This window comes from Sprattus sprattus (assembly GCF_963457725.1).
Source record: "Sprattus sprattus genome assembly, chromosome: 5".
Taxonomy (NCBI): domain Eukaryota; kingdom Metazoa; phylum Chordata; class Actinopteri; order Clupeiformes; family Clupeidae; genus Sprattus; species Sprattus sprattus.
The window spans coordinates 35496721-35522958 of record NC_137924.1 but is presented as its reverse complement, the minus strand read 5'-3'; the positions used below and the strand labels follow the sequence as shown (position 1 = coordinate 35522958).

The 26238-nt window shown below is 43.1% G+C and overlaps 2 protein-coding genes across 3 annotated transcripts in view; one reads left to right on the top strand and one right to left on the bottom strand.

Moving 5' to 3' along the window:
- mark2b (MAP/microtubule affinity-regulating kinase 2b) overlaps window positions 1-11316 on the bottom strand; it is a 36280-nt gene extending 24964 nt beyond the window's left edge. The window contains 1 exon segment of the mRNA XM_080839111.1: window positions 10071-11316. Within this exon segment, the coding sequence (XP_080695237.1) occupies window positions 10071-10121 (51 nt within the window). The 5' untranslated portion in view covers window positions 10122-11316.
- A 4267-nt stretch (window positions 11317-15583) lies between these two features.
- Window positions 15584-25800, top strand: efs (embryonal Fyn-associated substrate). 2 transcript variants are annotated; one of them, XM_080839925.1, is made up of 8 exons: window positions 15584-15720; window positions 16617-16866; window positions 18141-19562; window positions 20446-20574; window positions 21263-22213; window positions 23263-23337; window positions 23522-23779; window positions 23955-25800. In XM_080839925.1, exons 2-8 carry the CDS (start codon window positions 16855-16857, stop codon window positions 24135-24137), a joined length of 3030 nt encoding a protein of 1009 aa, XP_080696051.1. In that variant the 5' UTR covers window positions 15584-15720; window positions 16617-16854; the 3' UTR covers window positions 24138-25800. The 2 variants fall into 2 exon arrangements, with proteins under 2 accessions (XP_080696051.1, XP_080696050.1); XM_080839924.1 differs by having other exon boundaries at window positions 23263-23355.
- The last annotated feature ends 438 nt before the right edge of the window (window positions 25801-26238 follow it).

Here is a 26238-nt window from a genome sequence, read left to right as displayed (position 1 = left end):
ACAACCATGTGAAATGATGTGCTGCAGGGGAAAGCATGAACGCTGTACAGGTTTTGTGAATATTGGTAATAATCAGTCTCCAGACACCTCACTTAATCAGCTCACTAGCCTACTATCTGAACCTTTCTAAAACTTTTGCTCTTTTTCCCACGCCACACACACATATTCTTACTAGAATTCCTTCAATGTGTGTTATCATACACTGAGATATTTTAAGAAAACTAGGCTATATCTCAGATCATTGTTCAGTCAGTTGAACTGTACCCTGATTTAACAAACGAGATACGACTTGCTTTTGTTCGCCGTCTGCCCAAAGACTCACACGCCTGCCTAGGCCCACACCCCAGCTGGTACCATTGTTCTACCCTGGCCAACAGGGCAGTTACTTCTAACATGTGAACACTCATGTTTGATTAGAAGCTTATTATATGCATTTTTATACAGAACCAAGGGTATATCTTACATGGGGCAAAATCCTCCTCATGGGTTCAATATATAAGTGATGTGAATTAACAAACCTTTTCTTTAGCATACATTCTTGTGTTAGTATCAATTCAAACAATCAGCCTTGTTCAATGTTTTGAAAGTGGCAATGTTTACTGCCAACAATCAGGAAAACAAGACATCACACAGGTCTGGAGTGCTACATTTAATTGACGTTAGCTGCTTATTTAGCATTCAGGGTTAGGGATCTAGCTACCTTGCCAGAACACCGTTACCTTTAATTCACTGTTAACGGTTGGTGCAATCCAAAAAAATCACAGCTAAATATCTACATTTGTGGCCCCATTTTGCTTTATACCAAACTGGTGGGCAGAAGATCAGATTGGATCTCTTTAACAGAACCCCCTGTTGAAGACCATCCAACCCTGGTTGTGAGTGCATATGTGTAATCAGACTGGATGTCTTTAACAGAACCCCCTGAAGGTGCTGTGCCCATGTGTTCCCCCTGTGTCAAAGTGAGTGAGTGTGGAGCGCCCCGGGGAATTGGTCTTGCTGCTGTCTACATGTGTGATCTCGGCAGACAGGTGAGGGTGGTCAGGGCCAGAGGGGAGCGGGGGGGGGGGGGGGGGGGGGGGGAGGGGGGGGTCTCCAGGCTCCAGAGAGAGACCCGATACACAACATCCAAAGTCAGTCAGTCACACAGACAGTCTGAGGGGCAATGGAACAAACCACTCCGCTAACAAAACCTCAACTGAAATACGCTAATGCTATCGCATTCATTACACTGAGGGAAGCCTCTGGATGGCACAGAAATCCCCTAATCTGTAAATTAATTTAGAGCTCAATCCCAATTTCACATTCTAAAATTCCAATCCCCCCCAATTTAACACATTAAACTGCCATCCAACACAGATGCTATACACAGATTAGACCAGATTAGATCGGACCAGCCATCGCCATCTGGTCCTTTAGCAGGGTGCAAACACACACACACACACACACGCACTCTATGGTTCCAGCCCTGACAAACCCATGTATTGAATACAGAGTGCTGGCTTTGCACCACCACTGGCTCTAGACACTAGGACAACAAACAGCAACATTCACCTCACTGCATCACACATTTGTATAGAGGAAGAACCCTATATAACCCTATATAACCCCATACACACTTGTATAGATGAAGAACTCTACACACTTGTTTAAAGGAAGAACCCTATACACACTATAGAGGAAGAACCCTATACAACCCTATACACACTTGTATAGAGAGGAAGACTAAAAGTTATTCAAAATGTAGTTAATCAGCCACCAAGTGCAGAGGAACTAGATGAATGCACATGGGTGCCAGAGCCTACACACACCACTACTGTACTTGAAGAATGCTGCCTTTTAAAGGCAGCCTTGATCAAAGTCCAAAGTTGTAAACCGTGACGTCAGTGAGTCCACACGTGTTTGAGTGTGTGCATGCACTACAGTCCCTCAAATGAACATACAGTCCTCAATTTGAGCCATTTCATGCCGCATCATCCCCATCCACTTCCTTAGTGTATGTAGTACAACTGAGGCCTGTGCCAAAGTCCCCATTCTGTGTGTGTGTGTGTGTGTGTGTGTGTGTGTGTGTGTGTGTGTGTGTGTGTGTGTGTGTGTACTTATTTTGGTCTGTGCAGTGAAATATCGGGAGGGAGAAAGGCATCAAAGGCTGCTTGGCACTGAGCGACTGACACAGACAAAGACAGGTGTAGCATGACATCATCGGTACATTTGGTGCCCCCTGCCATTCTCTGTTACAAACACACACACACTAACACACACACACACACACACACACACACACACACACACACACACACACACACACACACACACACACACACACACACACACACACACAAACAGACATACACAAACACACAACTACACACACAAACAGACATACACAAACACACTCTCACACACACACACACACACACACACACACACACACACACACACCATAGCTCCAGACTCACACAGACAGCATGACCAGGGGGATTGGACAGTCAATAGAGCCTGGCCCAGTGGGTGCGTGCACTGGGGCTTAGTCAAGGGTGCCCATCAGCAGAGGTGCAGGGGCTTCCAGATACAGCATCCCCACTCCACATGCTGCGCTCTGTGTGGCTTCCAGATACAGCATCCCCACTCCACATGCTGTGCTCTGTGTGGCTTTCAGATACAGAATCCCCACTCCACATGCTGTGCTCTGTGTGGCTTTGAGATACAGCATCCCCACTCCACATGCTGTGCTCTGTGTGGCTTTCAGATACAGCATCCCCACTCCACATGCTGTGCTCTGTGTGGCTTTGAGATACAGCATCCCCACTCTACATGCTGTGCTCTGCATGGCTTCCTGTGCAACTCTGTGCGTGCATCATTGCCAGTCAAAAGCTGTCCTCTCTGGGGTTTTACATGCAGCCATTAGAGCACAGTGTATTTGGGTGCAACCACCAACTTTGTCTATGTGCCTTAACAGCAGATTTTAACATTTGCCAGGTTGGTGTGGGTGGATGACTCTTTTACACGCACACTCACAAACAGAGAATGAGGTAGATGTCTCCACTGCTCAAAGCTGCCCTTTCCAGCTCGACACAGATTAGTGCCTGACAGGCATATTCAGATGTTTCTCCCTTTTCAACTGTTTCTCTCTACTTGGAATGTATTTGTGTGTGTGTGTGTAGTGTGTGTAGCCTGTGTGTGTGTAGCCTGTGTGTTTGTTTAAATACTCGTCGGAAAAGCTCCCCTCCTAGGCTTACATTTTGCTCTAATGGCCCTCAGGTGAAACACAAGACCAGACTAGACCAGTCTCTGTCCCTGTCTCAACTCTAATCAGTTCTGATATTTTCTAGCACTTCCCCACCCTTCCCCTTTAAGAAAAAGAGCACTTCCCCACCCTTCCCCTTTAAGAAAGGGAGCATGTTGGAATGGAAGACCAGCAGTATGCTGACAAAGTCGTGATGGCCATGTTGCCATGGAGATCTGGTGCTGGATGGGATTGTCTTCCCTCTATTCAAACACTAACATTTTATCCTCATCTTTCTCTCTCCCTCTCTCTCTCTGCAAGAAATCCACTGTGTGTTTTGGACAGGTGCAGCTGAACTCTCAAAAACTACACCTAACCAGGCTGATGCCAAAAGGCATCGCATTCTGATACTTGATCCAGCACTGCATATCCGCCGTTTTATACAGAAGGAACATAAAACACAACTCACTGTGTGCAATCAGCTATTGGTCAATGACAGCGTGGACGACAGCATCACACCATTGGTCATGCTGAAACGTCAAGATTCAATAGTACTGTACATTTTTATCCCCTCTGGCAGTGAAGTTAAAACACTCCACACAACAAAAGGGTCTTACTATAATGACAACTTCACATTGTAACTGGGTCTTAAGCTTGGTCTTTTGCAGTCTTCTAGGTGAACTCTCTGATGCTGATGGTGTAAAACCTGCTGTTAATATGCTGCAGATTAGTTTTTTTTTCTGATCTCATGTCAAGAGCTTTGAAATTGCTTGCATGTTTATGAGACTGTATGCTACAGCTAAAATAAAGGGGGGGAAACACTATTTATTTATTCTGTTCATCCATACCATAATGCAGACTGAAATATGACCCCAAACTAAGGAACAAACTGAACTATAAAAAGGGTAAACAGACACACCCTTACATAGGTCCTTCTACAGGCTAAAATTAGTGCTGGCCAGCCTCATATACCTAACTCAAGACCACTGTATTTTGACACTATACAGAGATGAAACAGGCTTTCTCGCACAAACCTTGAGAAAATAATCTTTGTGACACTAACATCATTAGGCCTAATTATTGAATCTCATTCTACTTCTTTCTTCTATAGCTTAGTCATTTCTTTCTATGTTAGCGAAATGAGTCATTGCTAGGTCTATTCTGCCTGTATTGTATTGGGTTAGCTACAATGTATGCTCAACCAGTTCTGAAAGAGCTTAGCAAGTTATAAAGTCAGCATTGGCGAATACATGCTATGCCGTGGAAAATCATTAACAGACAACCTTCCTGTGCATCTCTCTGAGTATCCAACTAGACTCAGACTCTCTCTCTCACACACACACACACACACACACACCCACACCCGCACCCACACCCGCACCCACACCCGCACCCACACCCGCACCCACACCCACACCCGCACCCACACCCGCACCCACACCCGCACCCCTTGTACCTTGACATCAGGAGAACCCAGCACACTTTAACCACTACACCCACATTAAAGCTGCCCACTAAAAGCACAACTCTCAAACAATGCTGAAGAACACAAATCTAGGCTATATTCTCATCCCATGTTAGCCTACTGATCCTCATACCCCATTCCCACTCACACTGAAAGCTGTTTATGTATCGCCATTATGCTGTAATGGTGTCATGTGGGAATTGTGGCAAAACTGTATGGTCAAACAGTCTATCCATCAACATCTAGTACAGAAACGATAGACTTCTGCCATGGTTCAAGTGGGGATGCAAAACACAAGAACCCAGTCAAGAAAGTGGAGGGGGGGGCCTTCTCCCCCTTCATTCACTGCATTGATGTCACAATATTTCTTTAAGGATTGTGTAATGTCTTGTGAATCCATTTAACATCATTATCATCACATTATAGTGTTTGTGATCATTGAGAACACAGGACTGCCTTTTTTTGGTGAGCGAGTACTTGACAAAGAAAACGAAATACTCGTATCCTTTGGGGGGTGGGGTGTAAGTAAATCATCAGCAAATCTATGGCTATTATTTCAGCTATTAGCTGTGTTGTTCTTCAAACTCTGTTTTGTCAACGCTTGGTAGCAAGCTAACCTGATCGATCATTGTGGTCACTTGCTAGTACTCGATTACTCATGCCCATCCCTGCAGCAAATGGTGTCGCCTGGTTACTATGCTATAGCTAGCTAAGGAAACTTTTTAATAACCTTAAACGGTTTAAACGGCAGCGTTCCATTTGCATGAAATGATTGCTGGTTTTCTCAAATCTTCTCAGTTTAACTTAACACACCATAGCAACTGCCAACTGTTAAGGTGGCCCCCTAAGCAAGAGTTAAATAGCTAGGTTTACTGGAATGAGACCTCGTATGTTTCCCAGTCTTGGAGGTTCGTGAAAGGGGCTTAAGACTCGCACGCACACACACGCGCACACACACACACACACACACACACACACACACACACACACACACACACACACACACACACACACACACACACACACACACACACACACACACACACACACACACACACACACACACACACACACACACACACACCTTAATACGGGCCTGACTCCCCTTGCATGCTGGTGTGACACAAGGTCACAGTTTGTTGCCAAAGACAGTAGGTAAGTACTGGGTTTAGATGGAGGGAAAGAAAGAAAAGTGGACAAAGGGAAGGAGATAAGATGAGATAAATAAAGGAACCTGCAGGTAATGGATCTGGGTATAAATATCATGCTGCGTCTATTTCCAACTGAGCACGGCAACAGCCAAGGACACAAATAGGCAGCAGCTGGACGTCCTGCCTCTCCCCCTCTCCCTCTCTTCCTGTGTCAGAAAACTGTCAACAGCCCACAAATAAAGCCTGTATCAATTTGCCTTCCTTACTGACAGCTCATTTCATTGAAATAAAATAAAACTTGGACAGCACAGAACATATAAATTCTCCCTACCACAAATCTTTGCACTCATTCTACAGCACTTGGTTGTGACAAGAACAGACACGAAGACAGACATTAGGCCCATCATACAAGATGTATGTTTGCATGTCTGAGTTCATGTAGCTTGGGGAAAAAACAGCCTGGACATACATCAGTCCTCTAACAAAAATAGAGGGAAGATGTGGAGAATAAAGGTTTCAGCTTCCCTATCAGAAAAGTGAGAAAAATGTTTGTGAAATGGTTGGAAGGATTATGATAGGACTAAATAGGGAAAAACACAAGAAGCAGCCCGGGAAAGACTTCAAATGCTTTGATGACAGCAAGAAGTGTCAACATAATCTTGCAGTGACCCCAACTCCCCACCCCCCGCTCATGCAAACACACTGAACTATTTATAACCCTGTCTTACAGAGAATATGTTGGAAACAGAGAACCTCATAGGGAGAGAGAGAAGGAACAACTGGAGGATTATTCTCCCTTCTCTACACTATGTCTAAATACTATACCCAGTAAGCTTTTGCAAACTTTATGTATTGCATTTTAACTTATCTTGTATTTGTTAAATGTGCAATGGAAGCCTGCCATGTCTTTTAGCAGCAGTCAGAGCCAGAGTACAAAATGGAGAAACTAGACACTCACTCGCTGCAGTTAACATGACTCACTTGATCATACACAAACACCTGAATGACGTCAAGCTGCTGAAAACAGAAAGGGAGAGAGAGGGAGAGGGGTGAGCCATGGCACTCCCTCTAGCTGACTTCACACCGAGCTCGACTGGAAATGCCTGTTTTAACATAGCAACACAATAATACTGGCTGGCCAGTCCACATGAAGTGTAAAGGCTGCTCATGTGGGTGGGTAAGAGAGAGAGAGGGGGGGGGGGGGTGACTCCAGGAACCCTGCACTGAAGCCCATGCTGTGGTGTGGCATGACGTGGTCTGGTCACATCTTGATATAGTGCTGTCTCTAAAAAATGCAAAGCGCCGTGTAATTATGAGCCCTGTTTGACAGGCTGAAGGTCAGAGATCCAGAAGACTGCACGCTTGATTGTGCTCACCCACACACCAACTCGACACCCTGTGCCAGTGTACTACACGCATACCACCACATTGGTCCACACAGGCCACAGGACACGGCCCTTATCCATTTACAAGGCAGGAGTGGCCTGACTAGGAACTGTGGGGGACTAGAGTTCCTCAAAAGGGAAATTGATTTGGTAAGCTGCTTGCTTCTAGTCATGGGTTAGATGTCTAGCAGAGGAAGCAATATATTTCATATTTACTATACTAACCAGTATTTGGCAATCCATTCTGAAACTAAGGTCCAATACGGTCTTGAACAGTTGGAAGTAAAGACGATTTGACGATCAGTTAGTATCTCTACCTGAAGACATGAAGATCTGACTTCCTTATCCTTATCACTATGACAGCAGAGGACCTCACTCTACACATCATTCAAAGAACACACATACATACACACACACACACACACACTTCACAATGAGGAGCTAGACTACAAACTGAAGCGAACACTGAACAGAAAAATGTGCGGGACAAGGACAGTAGAAACCAAGAGTTGTAGGAGTTCATTACTAATGTCCTCATCAAATGACAGGATGTTGCCATGATCAGCAGGTTTGTGTAATGTCACAGGCGTGCTGAAGAAATGGCAAGCTGGTGTCTCAAGAGCAGAGCAGAGCCTCCACAGCATCATCAACAGCCCTGGCAGCTTTCACTTTTCCACAGATGTCTCACTGGATTGGCTTGTCATCCTCCTATCCCACCATGCCATGACATCATGGAGACCTGTAAGGCAGACTCTGAGCCTGCACACAGGTGGTAGCTTTAGGGTTTTAACAGCTGGCCATTTCACATCTAATAAAACATGAACTTTTATAAAAATGATGTTCTACTCCAGGCTTGCCTCACACATGGGTGTTTGAGCCGCTACTTCACCTGTGAGGAAGAGTACACTGCAGAACAAGGACAAAGCTCGCTCTTCTCTCATCACATTCTTTTTCATATCGCCATCAGCACACGTACCTATCCAAAGCCATCGGCCCATCTCTCTGGGAGATTGTCTTGCTGAGCTTACACTAAGATTCAATATTCATCTCCAATGACTGCTGATAAGGCAAGCCGAGACAGGATGAGCAGACTCCAACAGCTTTTGCAACTCAACAGCGGCTGCACACGATGTAGTCATAATGACAGGGACAGGATGATGGGAGGGATATGTGGGCAAAAGCATACTCCCAGGCCAGTTTTTGAAATCTAAGGTATTACTTAAATATGGCAAAGAAATTAGGCTAATTGTTAACTATGTGGCTTAAAATAATTACAATGAGCCTGTATGTTGGCCTTCTCTCTTAGCCATTGTAATTTAGGGATCTGTGTCTGACCAAAGTAGGTCTCTGGGTAATAAGGTAATGAGAAAGATAGCCCCATGGTCTCAAATCTCTCTCTGTGGTGTGTGTGTGTGTGTGTGTGTGTGTGTGTGTGTGTGTGTAGCGTGTTGACACTCCATCACTGGCAGTGTACAGGGACAATATGAGCAACACCCTCACGGTGGATACCGTGAGACCACAATTGTATTCCTTTACTGAAATGGCCAACCATCCCTCCATGAAAATACGATAAAAAACAGCATTCAAATCAATAAAAACTCAGTTCCTCTCCTTCACCATATCCATCCAGCTACTTTTTACAAGCTGTACTGCAACTTGGAACCAACCCTACTGTGCTCATCTTGCAAACCTAGTGTGTATAAATGTGGCTCCCTCCACACACATGGATGACTCATTCACTGGAGCCCAAATCATCTTCACATGGTTGAGGAGGTTGTGAATTGAGCTTGTAAACATTATGCCCACTTACTTATTCTGTGATGGGAAGTCTACTGCCTCTGCAATTCTGAGTAACGTAATGGTCTTGTGACCTCTTATCTCTCACAATACAAACATGTCTCCCTTAAAATCATGCGTAATTATGAACTCTTTTTGCCTTAACTATTACGCTAAAGTTACGTATAGGGATGTGTGGCATCTTGTTGGCTTTGTTAAATATGATCACCAAAGGAATCTGTTCTTGGTCACCTCAAAAACGACTTTGACAAATGAATGAAATTATGGATCACCAAAAATCTCTCAGACTCAAAAATTAGGTCTGTGTTTCACTTACGCTAGTTCATGAGACTTAAACTGCATTTACACAAGAATAAGAAAACATTTAGTATCGGAACCCAAACATTCACAAAGATGAAATTACAGCGTTGTCCTTAATAGTCACAACGTTTACAAAACACCTCTTATCAGTTTTGCTCCCTTTAACTACATGGCTAGCTAGAGCGCTAGATTACTTGGTATCGTTAGCTAATGTTAGCAAGCTAACTAGGTGGTAATAACCAGCCAATGGCAAAGGAATAAGGTGGGATGCTGTGTATTTTGTTATCGCTAGTGCAATGGCTAACTAGGAGGCTAGTTAGCTGAATAGCGAACATTAACGTTGTAATTAAGTCACTAAAGTAAAGGTTTCTTTACAAGCTGTTCAAAGGACATTAGCCAATCTAACTAAACTATGTTCATTGAATGACCTCACCGACTGTAAATCATAACATTTGATTGGAAGTGGTCGATTTCACGAAGCGTGAGATGACTGACTTTAACGTTACTCAGAGCTACCTAGCCACTGATCGCTAGGTGGCTGCCTCAATTTGACAAAATGGCAAAGACTGTGAGCACCACACTCACAAAACGCTGGGCAGTTACATGCAAATTATATTTTCAGATGCCAGCTATATGCATAACCGGCGTAACATAGCTAGCTATCCAGGTTGCTTGTAAAGGAATGCAAGAAAGCTCAATGACAGTGATAGCCAGGCTAGCCAAGAGACTGTCTTAAGTATTCCACTTACCTGGCCTGACGAGTTTTCTATGACAGTTAGTAACGGAGGCCGGGTTGTCATTTTTGGTCAGGGATCTTCAAAAAGGGGTCCGGGGATGAAGAAAAATGTCTGAGAATCATACACACATTTAGCAGTAGAGGTTATTACTGTCCTTATGTGGTCGAGGACCAAGGATAAAAAATGTCCAAAAGAGCTAGCAAGCTAGCTAGAAAGCTAGCCACGCAGACAAAGATCAACAAGTTGAATCCCACATTACAAGTACGTGTCCATGTCAACAGAGGTAAAAAAAAAAAAAAATTGGGCTGCAAAAGTTTTCCAAACGTCAGAATTTTTAAACACGCTAAGGTTAAGTCAATTTCCTGATTTGCTGATTCCGACAACAACACGCACTGATTTATTGAATAAACAAACTGAAAATAGATTACAGAATTGATATCCAGTCCAAATTAACGTTAGTTAACGTTACCATCAACTGGCAATCCAACAAAGGAAGCACATCAACGTGTCACGGTCTTGCCTTTCATAAAATCAACTGCGCTTGATTTGGGGACCCACATGAGCTTTTAAAAAGGAAAAAGAAAAAAGCTGGTGTTTAAAATGTCGGATCTTTGTGAGTGTTCAGGCAGTCCAAAATCAAACCCGAAGATTCAATACATCAGGCCGGTCTAAATCGGTTCCAACTCGACCGACCTTCGTGTAGAAAAATTAATAGCTAGCGTTACCTTACAAATAACTTCAACAGGGTAACGTTAACGTTTGCTGATGTGAATATTTAGCAAAAACAAAGGTTCTTCCTGGTTTCAAGGGGGGTGATTCGCGTCTAGAAATAAGCCGCTTGGTCAAGAAAATCAACCAGCTAGTCAGCTAATGTTAACGTTACATCCAAGTAGATATGAAGCTAGCAACCGTAGCAAATATTGTGGTCTGCTGTGGGATTGCGCTAGCTAGGCAGCTACTAATCCGAGAAGTAACGTCTGGTCAGCGAGCACACTGGCTAATAAGCAGTCCAGAAAACTCAAATATCCATGAACAGCGACGTCCCCTCTATGTCCGAGTGCGTGATTCAAATAAGGACGGTAAACACTTAGAAGTACAAATCGTGCTACGAAGGCGATGTCCTCAAAATACGTCCGGGAAAAAAATCAAGTTGTAAAATCCACCAGCATTACATGCTACGATAAGTGTATGTATGCGCTAGCTTGCTCTCTTTACTGGGAGAGGACAGTAGGCCTATGGAAAGCAATGGTTACTGCGTTCAAGCAGCAACGCATTCTGTAAGCTACACGGAATCTACCGAGATACCGGAACAAGCAGGAGGCAAGCAAGCAAGAAGCAACCACTGGGAGGCAACATGGCCGACTGTGCACAGCAGACAGAGTGGAGGGAGGGGAGGGGCACTGTCGGTCGTAGGTACCCGATCAGCTACCGGAAGCTTCCTTGGTTATGGTCCTATGATGGTAACCTGGTTCTGACACTGGCTATCATGTAACATCACATGTCATGGATACCACAGTGATAAAAGACTAAACACTTAGTCCAAATTACAGTGACCAGGTCAAATGGACAATAAAGAATAAAATAAAACAAAGAGAATACAATAACAAAGCTAGCAGGCAAGTATTAAAGCAACATCAACAACAACAAAAACTTACTGTGATGCTGCAGGTGTTAACAAACAGTGCAAACTGGGCAGTAAAAACACACAACATACAGTAACCCTTCCCCAAACAGCAGGTCGGGTAAAATACATTGAAAGGATGAGCAGTGCCATGATAAATGTGTTTCTGTTTTGTAGGACCAATGCTCAAGCACATAAATAGAATGTGAAAAGAGAGGGATTTTAATTTGTTTGCTTAAGAAGTTGCCAAAGAGTTGTGTCTTCATCTTTTTTTTTAAATTGGGACTATTTGGAGCTTGGTTCTTCCATTTTCACAGGACCACTAAGGCAAAGAGCTTTGTTTGGGTGTTTTTTGCAGTGGTATAGAGACTACTTCACAGAGTACAGAGGACAGTAGGAGGGTGATGCCTGCAACCACAGAAACCCAGAGAAGAGAGATGAGGGCATTGTAATCTAGGTGAGTGGTGATTGCCTGCACAAGGAGCTACAGTGTGGCATTCGGAACAGTAAAGTGTCTCCTTATTTTGTAGAGGGCAAATCTGGAGGATATGTGGTCAGCAAAGCTTAGCCATGATTACCAGCAGTTTTCTGATCAACTTTGAGCTAGCTGTAAGCAATCCAATCTAACACTGTGCTATATGGATGAGTTGGCTGGGAAGTCAAGCACTTCAGCCTTGAGATAAGGATGAAAATGCCTTTCTCTCATCCAAGCAGAGATAGCTGTAGGTCAAGCTGAGATGAGTGCTGAAACAATGGAGTTCTCAGGTGGACACCATAGAAAAAGTTAGGTGTCCTTGCAGGAGTAGGAAAAACCATGTGAGCGGATGTCAAAAGGTGTTTTTCATATAAGAGAAGAGGGTTAACAACACGTGAGTCGTGCAATGAGAGACGAAAAGCTGGACACTTTGCTAAAACATGATAGAGGTGGGACAAGGCAGCTTAAAGCTGTTCAGATATGCTCAGTGAAAGTGAACTGAGTACAAGAGAACTCAAAGAGAGTGAAGACAGAAGGATCTGGTGATTTACTGTGTCAAACACTGTGGACAGATCAATCAAGATCAGGACAGAAGAGTTGGCAGCAGCCTTTGCAGTCTACAGGGACTCCTCAACCTCAGAGGGCCGACTCAAAAGAGTGGCCACTCCTTGGGCTGGATACTGAATTGATTGGTATTGAAGAGAGTATTCTGAGAGAGAAAAGCAGAGATTCGGTTAAAGACTGCTCATTCAAAAGGCATAAAAGGAAGGAGAGAGACTGATCTGTAGTTCTCCACAACAAAAGGTTGACCGATAGCTTTTTAAGCAACAGGGTAATCCAGGCCTGCTTAAATTTGGTGATGACCTTGGGAGGATCTACAGTTCCACCACATCACTGCGGGACGAGTATGCAACTCATTGGCTCTCTTCATGCTGATTATTGACAAGCCAATAGTACCAACTATACACCCTGAAGTGAATGAGTTAATGAAGGCCTTGCCTTAGGTGCAGTTTCAGAAGATGTTGAGAGACAGACACTGGGTTTAATGGTACAAGTGAGGAGGTAGGTCTGGCTCCGGTGCCAGAAGCTGTAAACATTTGAGACAGCTGCAACGCATTTTTGGACGTCTTTCAACCACCAGGCCAGGCTCTTGCATTATGTTCATTTTTACACTCCATGGTATTACAGAACTGATTTATGCAGTGATCAATCTCATATGAATCATATATATATGCTCACTTTGACTGCTGTACAACTGCACAATGCTGCACCACATGAATTTGTTGTAGGACTTTAAATAACTTCAGTTACTATTATTGCCTACCACTATGCACTCAGCCCACTGGCAGGGAGACATAGGGACAAGATGAATGGGTCTCAGGCCCAACATGGATTTGAGAGGGCCTGATGTTGACCTGATGGGTTTGCCATCACAAATATTGCCTCAGCATGCTCTCCGTGGCTGCTAGTAAGTACATCACAAAATGTTTTTTAACCAGGTACATAGAAAAGAACTCCCTCGCTCCCAGTGAGAGGAGCTTGGACTGTATTTTTAGAAATAGTGGGACATTTCTTTGGCCGCTGCCTGTCTTACTTAACCCTGGTGTGACTTGCAAGGCTTCTTGCTGCAGTCATGTCTATGGGGAAGCTTGTTGTCTTTCATCTGTGTCCATTTTGACACTGGCTAATATTAAAGTAAGTGTCTGCAACCTGGTACAGATACCTCCACGGTCCACATATCCCAAAGCTGTGTCAAGGCACTTGTGAATGTACTTCTTATGGGGGTACCGTCCCCAATATGTAGGGAAGAAAAAAGTCTTTTTTGGAAACAGATTCTGTGTCTCACCAAGTCTACCTCTCAGAGTGGTGAGGACAAACCTTAGGCACAAGTGCTGTTGTCTGACAGATATGGCAGCTGACTGAAGAAACATAAAACATCATTTAAACATATTTTATGAAACATTTAATTTATGCTTACCAACTTACAAAATTAAATCATAGCTGAACTAAACAGTGCAGTAGTTTTACATGACACAACTCCTAACCCCTTTCACTTGCGTGATGGAGAGTGCCTCAACCACTGAACTGATTGGAGAGATCTGCAGACTACATGAGTTACGTAGGTCATAGTACAATTTAACAAGCTGAGCAGACATGTTCTGCATTTTAGCGTGATGTTGTATTGTGATATTTGAAACATTAAGCTTAGTTTAGCTCAATACTGTCACCTTACTGGAATGCAATGACATGTGCAAACACAGAGGTACAGTATGTCAGGTGTTGATGTAAGCACCAGTCCTTGATGGAAACCTTTCCTTACCAGACCAGCCTTTGTGCATTTATGCATTTGTGGTTTGTTTATTAACTAATGGACAATTCTGGGACACTTTTGGAACTCTAAGGTCATGTGGCTTAAGGTCAAGGACAAGTCACTTCGATGATGCCTGTGAGGAGGACACTGCTATCTTTGCAACGAGCTTACATTTTTTTCACTTGAAATACAGGCAATTGTGCATGGCTTTAAAAATGAATATGCAAATAGATGTTTAAGTTTTAATTGTGGTACTAAAAGGTCGGCCAACTGTACCTTTAACCAGATTTTTTGAGAAAAAAATAAATAAATGATACATTTCCCAAGCCCATGTGTGGCACAGAGAATAACAAATATATAAGAGTTGAAAAGTATTCTGATGGGGCAGTGGTTAAAATAGTGAATTGTATAAAATAAAAAAATGTAATAAAAAAAATAATATTGTTTATTAGATTATCAGCCCCTATCCAATCTGAGGCCCTGGTTTGCAACAAAATTGTAATGTGTGGGACAACTGAAGCAACAAAAAGGGTTAGGCTCAGTGGTCATTACATGAGTTATGAAATGCTCCAATCACTTTTAACACAATTAGGATCTACACTCATTAAACATAGGCCTAATTTAATTGAAGACCAAATGAATACTGCATGCAATGAATGCAGTGAACCTAACCAAGTCATGTCCAGAGAGTCTGTAGCGTATGGTCAACCTTGTGATGCGCAAGGAGCCGAATACATCATGTGTAGTAACACCCACATAAAAAGAACTTGGATTTACTGCACCTGCACCTCGTTTAAAATCAGGTTGAAATGAACACAGAAATTCCAAAAGAAGAATAATTACTAAAAGAACTAGAAGGTACATTCTGCGTCTGATTTGTCATTTATATAATATGGCATTTATTGAGGCCATGGTCACAGAGGCACAGAGACTCTTCAAGGGTTACATGGTTTAATAACAGTGATACCGTAATCGGTCGCTAGAGGCAGCTATTTCCAATTCAGCACAATATGGCTACACGTTTGCAGCTCGTTCAGCCAGGGCGCTCGATGGATCTTCAAGTTACAGTGTAATTCTACACCGCCCTCTGTGTATCCTCGAATAGGCCAGGGTAGGGCGCAGCTTGGCGGAGCAAAAGCCTGAAGAGAAATAGGCTACAGAGAAATGATTATAACCTACTTCTGTTTTTGGAACATCTTCAGGTCTCCATCGCATTAAAACAACGACATTGTGTTGAGAAACAATCCGTTATACGGTAAGCAAATATACCGTTTTTCATGGTTATCATGTGTGTAAGGCTGAGCCTATGGAAATCTTCTTTGTGCTCTTTCACATTGCATTAAAGCGATTTCTTACCGTTAATTTATTTCAATGTATATCCTTCAGTAACGACAGTGTACAGTTACCATGAATCGATATTGTGAACGAAATATTTAATATAGGATATTTTATGCCATCCAGAATCCCTTTCTAATCCATAACGCCGTGGAAGAAATGGCTCTGTGTTTGACTCATCCAAGTGACCATTGCTAGGTTTGGGGTTTCTGGGCCGAAAGGCGAAAACGTGGCTGATTTACTGAGACCTACATAAGGCGACTTCAATGAAGTAGCCTAATAATCGCAGCCTGTTTTTGAATACCAGACATTCTGTTGTGTGTGATTAACCACGCTGAGCTCCTGTGTCTTTTGCCGTTTTATGTTGACTTGGCTACTGATAAATTGTCAGGGCATCTTGTCACCCCAAAAGGCCCACAACATATTTCCATTCTGTTAACGAACCATGGTTTAGGTTCATATTCTAGGCCTAGCTGTGGGAAATTGGTAGTCGACCAGACTTCTTTTTTATTTTTGACTAAGTGACGTAGGCTACCATAACTAGATAAACTGGCGTATCTGGTTCAACCAACTGAATTTAGCCATGAACAATACTGAAAATAAGTCTGGTCTTGTACTATTACTGTCGGCACAGTTCGAGTTCATCATAACTGTAATGAGTAGGCTGTATTGGCTATAACTGTGTAACACATTGTCTTAAAGCTACACATTGAGTCTAAAAGCTAGTTTGATCACATCTTCTGTTGATCAACTAACCTCAACGAAGGCTAGTCAACTCAAAAGAGTGATTTTCTGTTTTTGCATTCTTGATTACAGGCTATGTACAGGACAGCAATGGGAAATGGCAGGTCCAGGTAAACGAATCTGTGATCTATCCACAATTGTCCCTGTGATAATAACTCGGTCACTGAAACCCGCCCCCTTAAGCCGCCGGTAATGGCAAACATCGTGTTGGCACTGATGGACTACGCTTTGAGAGCTTAAACCTGACTGAAGACTTTAAGAAGCACCGTGGAGAAACCGGGGACACTCACGCTGTGGGGCAGCCGCCGGCATGTCTCTCTCAGTAAGTAGCCTACATTCAGCATATTTGTCTGAGAGAGAGAGAGCAAACTAGATGTCACATAACTCTCTCTCTCTCTCTCTCTCTCTCTCTCTCTCTCTGCATATTTCCTGATTTTCTATCTGGAAGGCAGTTTGTTCTGGTAGAATGCTTTCTCCTTGGTGTATTAATGATAGGGGGATGGGTTCCTCAAATGAGCCATACAGGGGATGACAATAGGACCTCAAACTAGGGACAGATGTGGCCATCCTCCCCCCTCACCTCTTTCACTTCTCATTAATGCCCTTTTCTCCCATCTGTTTAATCACCCTCTCTCCTCCTCTGAGTCTTTCACTGATCTCCTCATAGAATGAAACCGTTTAGCATGTACGTAACTTCATGTTTGTTTCCCTATCGTGTTATTATAGTACACCATTGTTTCAGCAGCCTTTGTATTTTATGTCCTTCTGCGTCCTCATCTGATTTACTGTTTATTATGAAGAGGCAATTTAATGATGCTATTTGTTTTAAAATAGATCTAAACAGATCAATTTTCATAATCAATACAAATGGAGTGGTCTGATCTGTAGCCTAATACAAAAAACATGTCAGTTAAGCATTCCATATGGCATTGTTGTAAGCAGCCAGGATGTCTACTGCTAAAAGGTCTTGGCAGATCACATCTAGTGTTATGCTTTTATATGAACCACATACATCTCCTTGAACCTTTTGGATTATGGTTTGAGCAGGGAAATTGAAAGAACATATTGGTGCACAGAAGTAGTTTTCACACTCCATTTAACAATAAACAAACATATGACAACAAAAAAAGCATAGAAAGATGTATAAAAATGGCAATTAAATTAAAGATGAGTTATGTTCATAATAATAAGAATGACACAACACATATATTTACCTCAGGCTGTGGCAGGTATGCTGTAATATACCTAAGACTGCCCCAGTAAAGTGTTCTGTTGCTAGTTCAGATGTGAACAGAAGGAGGCTATGGCAAATTTCTGTCAGCAAAGGTCAACAAATGGTAGTGTTTGAACAAACCCAGATATCTACAATTAAGGTGTTGCATAAAGTAGTTCTACTACACTCTTCCAAAAGGAGATTTTTTTGGTGCATGTTACAATGAGAAAATAAATTCAAGGAAGCCAGTATTGATGAATTTCCTAAAATGTTTGAAACAAACATTCAACATTTCTGAATGAGATCCAATATCTCAGTGAAAGTGACCTAGTGAGCTGAACTTAGCTAATCACTGCTATCCCTGCTTTTTTACCCTCTTTCAGACAGTATTAGCAAAGGCCCTTTTCGACAATGCAGCAGAGAGCCCAGAGGAGTTAGCCTTCAGGAAGGGGGACATCCTGATGGTCCTTGAGCAGGAGCAGGACGGAGGCCCTGGATGGTGGCTATGCTCACTGCATGGAAGACAGGGAATTGCCCCTGCTAACCGCCTCCGCCTCCTCCAAACACCCTCTTACCCAGGTATGGACGCCTGCCGGGCCCCGAGCATGGACTCTGTCAACATCACTCCCAGGCAGCTGGCTGCCCATGGCAATACTCCTGCCAGTGATGATGGGGTCTACCTGTCCCCCCACAGCATGGCTGAGGGCTTGTACCAGAGCCCAGGGGCCAACTCAAACTCCAGGCCTGGGGAGATGTGGCATATGGATGGAGGGCGTCCCCGCTCTCACTCCAGTTCTGGGACACACTCCAGGCCTGAGTGGGATACTGCAATGGCGAGTCGCCCAAGGTCTCCCTCTGTGAGGGGTCGGGGTGTTGAAACTGACTCCTTATACCAGACCCCCACTGGGCTGTCACCCTTGACAGCCCAATACCACAGATCCCAGGAAGTCTTATCGTCTGAATCTGTGTACCTAACACCCAGCGCAGTTCCAAGTGTTGGCATGGCCCCTGAGGCCCAAGGTGAGACCGCATACTTAATGCAACGGGAGTCAGGTGGGCAGGGCAATTCTGATGGCTGTTACCTGGTCCCCAGGATTGCAACAACTGCTGCGTCTAGTGAGGACTTGTATCAAACCCCAACTGGTGGTGTCGCGGCTGCAGTGCCCACCTCTGGTGGTTCCAGCATGTCCATCCCACCTCACTCAAAAATGAACCACGAGACTCCAAGCATGTACCAAACACCGACACCTCCTGGAGGACCTCGGACCTCCCCAAAGGAGCCTAACCTTTCCAGTTCTCCTGCATCAGCATCAGGACATAATCACAAACTTTCCCATACCACGTCTAATAGCTCTCCAAGACCTCAAACAAAGGGTGTTGCCAAAGACCCAGACAACCTGGGAGTGCCTTCCACCCCTCCTGGAGTCCGGGGGAAGCTGTCTGCAGGAGGTAGAGGGTCCCCTTTGCTGGTACGAATTGGGAAAGCTGGCATTCCGGGATCTCCAAATTTTTTGAGGAAACCTCCTCCCCCAGCGCCCCCAGTCAGAGGGGTAACCAAGAAGAATGCTACAGGACCCCCAACACCTGCCCCCAAACCTGCTCTTCCAGTGGCTTTGGCTAACCCGAAACTGTCTCGAGAGGGGGATGAGGGACATAAAATGGTTCCGTTAACCAGAGATGACATTATCAAAGAAGGATTTACGCAGGACAAGTCAAGAAAGAAGGATCCAGAGGTCCAGATGGCGACTGCAAAGGTCGATGATAAAGCACATCAAGATTCGGATAGTGACAAACTCGAAGATCAGGTGAGCGTATAAAAACCCCAGATGTGACATATCTCTTACAGTATGTCTCTGATCTCAGCAGCTCTGTGGCATACTGTACATCTCATCTCTGTTAATTATTTGAATGATCAACCAAGAATGTCCAACTGTCTGTTAATGTTTAGCTGTTAATAATGCAAGAGTAACAGAATGCACATCAACGGCTTTTAGTGAATCAAACCATGCATTGGAGATTGGACATGCCTCTGTCATGGGAGTGTATTTGAATTCACAGAACCACGTGTGGCATTTTTATAAGACATAATATTTTAACTCTGTACCCAATTAAGTTTCACTTGTGCTCATTTCCATAACTGAGTTCAGTCTGATGAAATGTGATGTATTACAACCTATTGCCCCCTGACTATGCGGTGTGGAAAAGCAACAAGGAAGGCAGACAATGAGGTTACATGAATGTTTTATTGACAAACTAAAAGTGAGGTGCTTGTTCGAAACAGATTAACAAAATGTAGCAAATAAACTCTGAATTGCAATTGCAAAAAATGGGAGGCATTTGGACTGCAGTCCAAAGTCAAGTGGTGAAATTGGTTGTTTTTAACAGTCTCAGATGGGGACAGGTGGTGCTTAATCACATTAGTGTTGTGTTAAATTACGTTTTAAGGTTGTGAATGTTTACTCTCTAATGCATTACCGTGGTTACCACAGTGCTATCCTGACTCATCTGGGCAGCTTCCTGGTTGTTTCAAGGGTCATTTTAGGACTTCAGATGTAATTGCAGCTATTTGATGTGAGTCAGTTATTTTGCTAGGCGTAACCTGAAACCTACAAATCGAATATAGGCAAAAAACTTCACCAACAGTTTAAAGTTAGTCTAAGTTATTCGGCTTTTGTAACTGTTTGACAGGTTTATGATACTCCTCCGACCAACCGATGGCAACAGCCAGCCCCTTTGGCATCTTGTGATGATGAAGATGACATCTATAACACCCCGAGAGCTGTTCCTCTTAATATTGGGTTTGACCAAGAGTCAGAGGTAAGAGGTATTCTGATCATGGGTTCATACCATATGTTATTCATTTGTCATCCTCTTTGTCTTTTTACTTTTGGATAGATCCATAGGCATTCCTTTTCATTTGGATCTTTGAAATATGGCCTTGCCATAACTATCTCCTGCCCATACCCAAATCCCCTCTCCTGCAGTATCAGTACTTTTCTGGCACTTCTTTCTCCCAGTATATGTTCATTGTTTCAGTATTTATGTATCTTTGGCCTCTCATGTTGTTTTTCATGCCAATAGTACAAATTGACTTTTACTTTTTTAGGTTTTACAATGTCACAACTGCATCACAGCTCTTAACACTTCTTTGTAGGACCATTCTGTTGTCATTACAAGGGTAGAGATGCCATACTTTGCAAAATACGTGATAGAATTGAGTCTTAACATGCCGGACTCAATTGGATGTGTTTTAAAAGCACTAGTTGTTGAGCTGGAGCCCAGCTTTAAATAATGGAGTTCTGTTGAAGGTCAGCAATTTCAGAAAAATAGAGTGCATTGCAGCCAGTAAGTACAGACTATCACTGTTCTCAACATTGAACGACTTTAGCAGTCTCACAATGGTTATTCATGAGCTCCGTGGTCAAGCTCTACAGTGTCTGAGAAGCTGCTGTTAAGAGGAAAATGAATGATTCACCCCGTTTCCCTGTTTTTTTTTTTGCTGCAGATCTATGATGTCCCCACTCTCATTCTCAACCCTGCTGCAGAAGCCCAGCAGGAGACCTATAATGTTCCAGCATCCCTTCCTATTGCAAGTGAGGTGGACGAGGATGAAGAGGATGTTTACAGTGTCCCAAGCCTCCCTGGCCATCCCGTGGTCCCTGCAGAACCAGAAGAGGAAGCTGGCCATTCTCAGGTCTACTCTGTCCCCAGCCCTGGAAAACCAGATGCAGACAGAGCCCAACACAGCAACTGCTCAGTGGTGGAATCTGAGCACGATGGTGGGATCTATGACATGCCTGCTCTTACCTTGGATGTGCCATCTACCTCTTCGGTCCGCCGCCTTTCTGTTTCCAGTACAGGCTCAGGAGATGTCCAGTGGAGGAACTCCATTTCCTCCATCATCCAATCAGCATGGAGCACAACTTCCTCAGCTTCTGCCAGAGAGTTAGCGACCTTGTTGGCTGAGATCCTGTCTGTTTGGAAGACAAGCCATACAGGTGATGCACCTCCACCCCTCCAGCAGGCTTGGTCTCGTCTCTCTGATGTGCTCCCTGCCTTGGCCATGTGTGGGAGTGGACCACCATCTGAAGCCCTGCGTGGAATGGTACGATCTGCCCTGGAGGACTCTGCTCTGCTTCTGCAGAGTCAGGTACGACCACGTCTTCCATCCCAAGATTCTCTGTCACGCAGGCCCTTACCAGCTCTTCCAGTGCCTGAAGCACAGCACATAGGCACAGGTATGGGCTCACGGAAAGGTAGCTGGATCCAAGAGAGACCTCTTCCTCCTCCACCTCCTCCGACATTCCCTTTACCCCAACCACCGGCATGTCTGCCACCCTCTATTGGAAGGAATGAAGAGGATGATGAGCTGGGAAATGAATATGCAGGAATTGGGCTGACACCTGCCCCACCTTCGTTACCTGTGGGTGACATTGTGGGATATGTGAAGTTACAGGTCAGTCTCTTTTTCCATCTTTTTTTTTGGTTCTTTATTATTTAACTTTTGAATTGTTATATCTGACTCTATGGTCCACTTCATTCCCTTCTTTGTCATATCTCTTTCTCACATTCAATTAAATTCAGCGCCAAAACAATAAAATTGTCTCAAGGCGTTTTAGAAGCCCAGGGCCTAACCCCCTTAGAGCAAGCACAATGGCGACAGGGGCAAGGAAAACTCTATAGTGAATGGGTTCACATTTTTGTTTAAAATTCTTCACATTTTCATTCTTTTTTTGTCATTTTTGGTAGTATAGTGGCATTGTTTTAGTGAACCACATCAACAAACACAAGCAACATCACTTCTTACCATTTTGAAGGAGCTTTATATGTTTGAGGTTTTTACCATACCTCCACTCATTGTGATGGCATATGGTCATGTGAAGGAGAGATAAACTCACCTGTTCTTCTTATAGCCTCCAAGGCTATTCATAATGTAATTGTGTGCATCCTGCAAAGAAGAAAAACAGCCAGATATCATTAACGATACTGCCAAATCATGAATTAGCCAGCTAGGTAGCTTTTATCAGTGCCTAAAGTGCTGCTGTTGGTGTTTGCAAAGCAAGTCTGTTGGCTGTTAGCCAGTTCACTTAGTGTTAGTTTAATTTTGAAAAATCTATGTAATGCCTCATTAAGTAAATGTTAACTAATGACTACATGGCACATTGAAGGGAGAGATGCGCTGTCATGGTGGCCAAGTCTGGTGAAAGTTAGCAAGAATTGTTATAGCATCTCTTACAGTATTGTATTATTTGATTGACATATTCAAGTTATATAATTTAAGTATAGATGCAAAAGATAACCTCAGTCATTGTAATGCAAGGACCATTTAAGGCAGCGGATTCTACATATGAGAAAATTGGAGTACAAACAAATTTCATTTAGAAAGACTTACAAAGAAAACAGCTCAGAAGTCTGATATGAAATCCAGCCTTTTCATAGTAGCAGATGGTTTGCACCAGCTCCTCTTTTTGTCTTACTAAACCGAGTTACTGTTTGTCAAATTAGGGGATGGCAGAGCCCCATGCAGAGGCTCAGACAGAGAACAGTTCCAGCCAGGTGATCCTCACAGCTGAGACACGGGTAAAGACACATGGTCAAGTATGTTGATGTCATTTTGTACCAGAAATTACTCAATGAGTCACGATGTACCAGAACTGAATGCCATTTTCTCAAAGCTTTTAGATGTAATAATCTTCCAAAGATTTTTCAGTCAGGTGCCTGATTTTTGAACAGTAGTTTTGCCTCTCATCTTCCCTCTCTACAGCTGAGTCCATCTCCACCCCTTCCGGTGACACTCTCTCTGGAAGATTCAGAGCTACTGTCCTTCTATTCATCCCAGAGTCTGTCACATCTCTCTTGCCTGGCTGACTCCATCGAGGCTCTCTTTACCAGTGTTCAGGGCAACCAGCCACCACGTGTCTTTGTTTCCAGAGGGAAGAGTCTGATTGTAACTGCTCATAAACTTGTCTTCATTGGGGACACTCTTTCCCGTCTCCTCAGCTCCTCTGACCTCAAGGCAAAGGTATGTGTGAATTTGCTTCTTGATTGGGGGTTGTTTTTATGTACTATTTAGTATTAATGTGTTTAGTTTTATTAATTTTACCGGCACTGATTTAGACTGGGGTTTCATAAGACTATGTAATATCCTATGTAGCATATTTTCAGTATTTTATTCAAATACCCTACTGTCTTCATAGGTCACTACATCAGGAGCACGACTTTGTCAGGCCTTAAAAACTGTAGTTGTGGCAACAAAAGGGGCAGCACAGAACTACCCATCAGTCCCTGCAACCCAGGAAATGGTGGACCGTGTTGCAGAGCTATCCCAGCATGCTGCTGGCTTTGCAGGGCTCCTCCAACGCCTGGCAGAAATATCGTGATGTCATGTTATTTTCCCCATTATACCCCCAAAAGACCGTTCCACAAAATGCCTTAATTGTATTTTTACCTTCTATTTTGATTGTTTAATTTGTTTTGGAAGAATATGTGCCGTTGACATCACAGTAAGTGTTTCAGTGACTTGGTTAAGACCAGTCCCACAAACAAGAGAGAGAAGAGTGTGTGTGTGTGTGTGAGTGGGTGTGTGTGTGTGTGATTGTGTGTCTGTGTTTTAAATTGGCTTTTGTTTACATGTCTTCAGTGCCAAGCACACTTGTCCTGTGTGACTTTATAACTTATTGGTGTTTGATATTGGAATGTTTTTTGGACTGTGTGTTAAAGCTTAGCGTGTAATGGGTCTTTTTTATATATTTTTTTTCCTAATATAGGGTATGCTCAATGGTTATCATTGACATTATCCTGATTTGTGTGTGATGGTTGGCATTTGTTTTCATTGGCAGTGAGTGGTACGAAGGAAACGAAGTGTTTAAAGTTGATATGTGAAGCACTACACTTGGTAGACAGTTTGGAGTTGGAAGGAATCAGCTTTGAACTTCACAAAAAGGTGTGGTACTGGTATTGTGGTGTAACAATGGGATAAATAACAGGAACCCCCTCCACCCTCTTCCCTAAGTGATAGGACACAAGTGAGCACACTGTGAGTTAAATGTAATAAATAAAGTAATAAGTATGTAAGAAAAGAAAGAGTTTAGAAAGGAGCAAAAAGATTTGCCCACCAATTTCACTGTGTCGTTTTAAACGGACAATGAGCTCTGGCAGAGCCAGCCTGTACGCTCTGTCTGTTTATCAGTTGATTTGTTTCTTTTCTTAAATCTCTCACTTTCGTTGTTCCCTCCATGATGTCCTCCATCCTCAGCTTGTTCAGCATCACATGCAGGTTTAGGCATGTTTTTTTTTTTCTCAGTTTGTTTCCCACAACATCCACTTAGTGGTGGTGGTGGTGAGAACCACTCTTGTTCACATGTAACTCTGTTATTGTTAAGGAATTTCAGGACATGTTGTTGACATGCTATAGGGAATTCATGCCATATGTATTTTTCTCTCCTGAGTCTATTTCTCCTGAGTCTCATTATAACACTTTGTCTCACTCTCTCTCTTCCCTCCAATACTTATGTAAGCTACCAGCCATCCTTTTCTTCTCTCATGCTTCACTAAATGCCAAATATATATCAGAGTTACGAGAACTTGCATGCAGGTTGTTGAGTGACCACCAACTTTTTAAAAGTATACCGATTACCACTTTGAACTGGTCTCAGATTGTGAATTGAGCACCACCCAATGGGACATAGCAGTATTACTCATTATTACAGTATGTATATTTTTATGTGATAGAGGTGGTAGTTTGACAAAATGGTAGACAAGAGCAGACCATACACAACTTATTGAAGCCTTATTGAGTTTATCAAAGTGTGAACTTTATAATCATTTCTTTGGCTATTGTGTTTCCTCTGCTCCATGATTATAAAATGTTTGCATGGCTTTATGGTAGGCCTACTCTTTTCATACAGCCCATATAAACACGGTAGTCTGGGGTGTTTAAACACTGCTTATGTGATTACACCAGTATATCGTCAACTCTTTTACATAATATTTGTATCAGAATGTATTTTTGACAGCTCATGTTTCTTTCAGACTGCTGGGGCCTATCTGTCACTAGTGACCACTAGATCACTTGGTGTGGTCCAAACATGTCTTTTTCTTTTAAAATACATGGTAAAAACTCTAATTCAAAGTCATGTGTGGTTTGATTTAAGATTGTTTGGTTTCATGTTAGTTAAAAGGGTAATACACGACAAACCAGTTTTTGAAATCATGTTGGCAGTTGACTGAACGGATTTCTTCACAAGCGAATAAGCAAGACGAGTTGCAATGGCGGTTTTGTTTTTAGTTTTGCTTAGTGTACACTTTAATCTTTTGACGACGTGGTTGTAACATTGATTTATGCTTCAAAGGGATAAATGAATGAAAATGCCCGAGCTTTAGTACATCTGACAGTAGCACATGCAATAGGAGCGCTATTCGCTTCCGGTAATCTCTTCGAATGTTGACGCACGCGCGGCAACGAGTACGTTGATTTTGTGC

Coding starts and splice junctions, on each gene's coding strand:
- efs (XM_080839924.1), top strand. Junction 20,575..21,262: donor GGTTTGACCAAGAGTCAGAG/GTAAGAGGTATT, acceptor TTTTTGCTGCAG/ATCTATGATGTCCCCACTCT. Junction 23,356..23,521: donor GGGTAAAGACACATGGTCAA/GTATGTTGATGT, acceptor CCCTCTCTACAG/CTGAGTCCATCTCCACCCCT.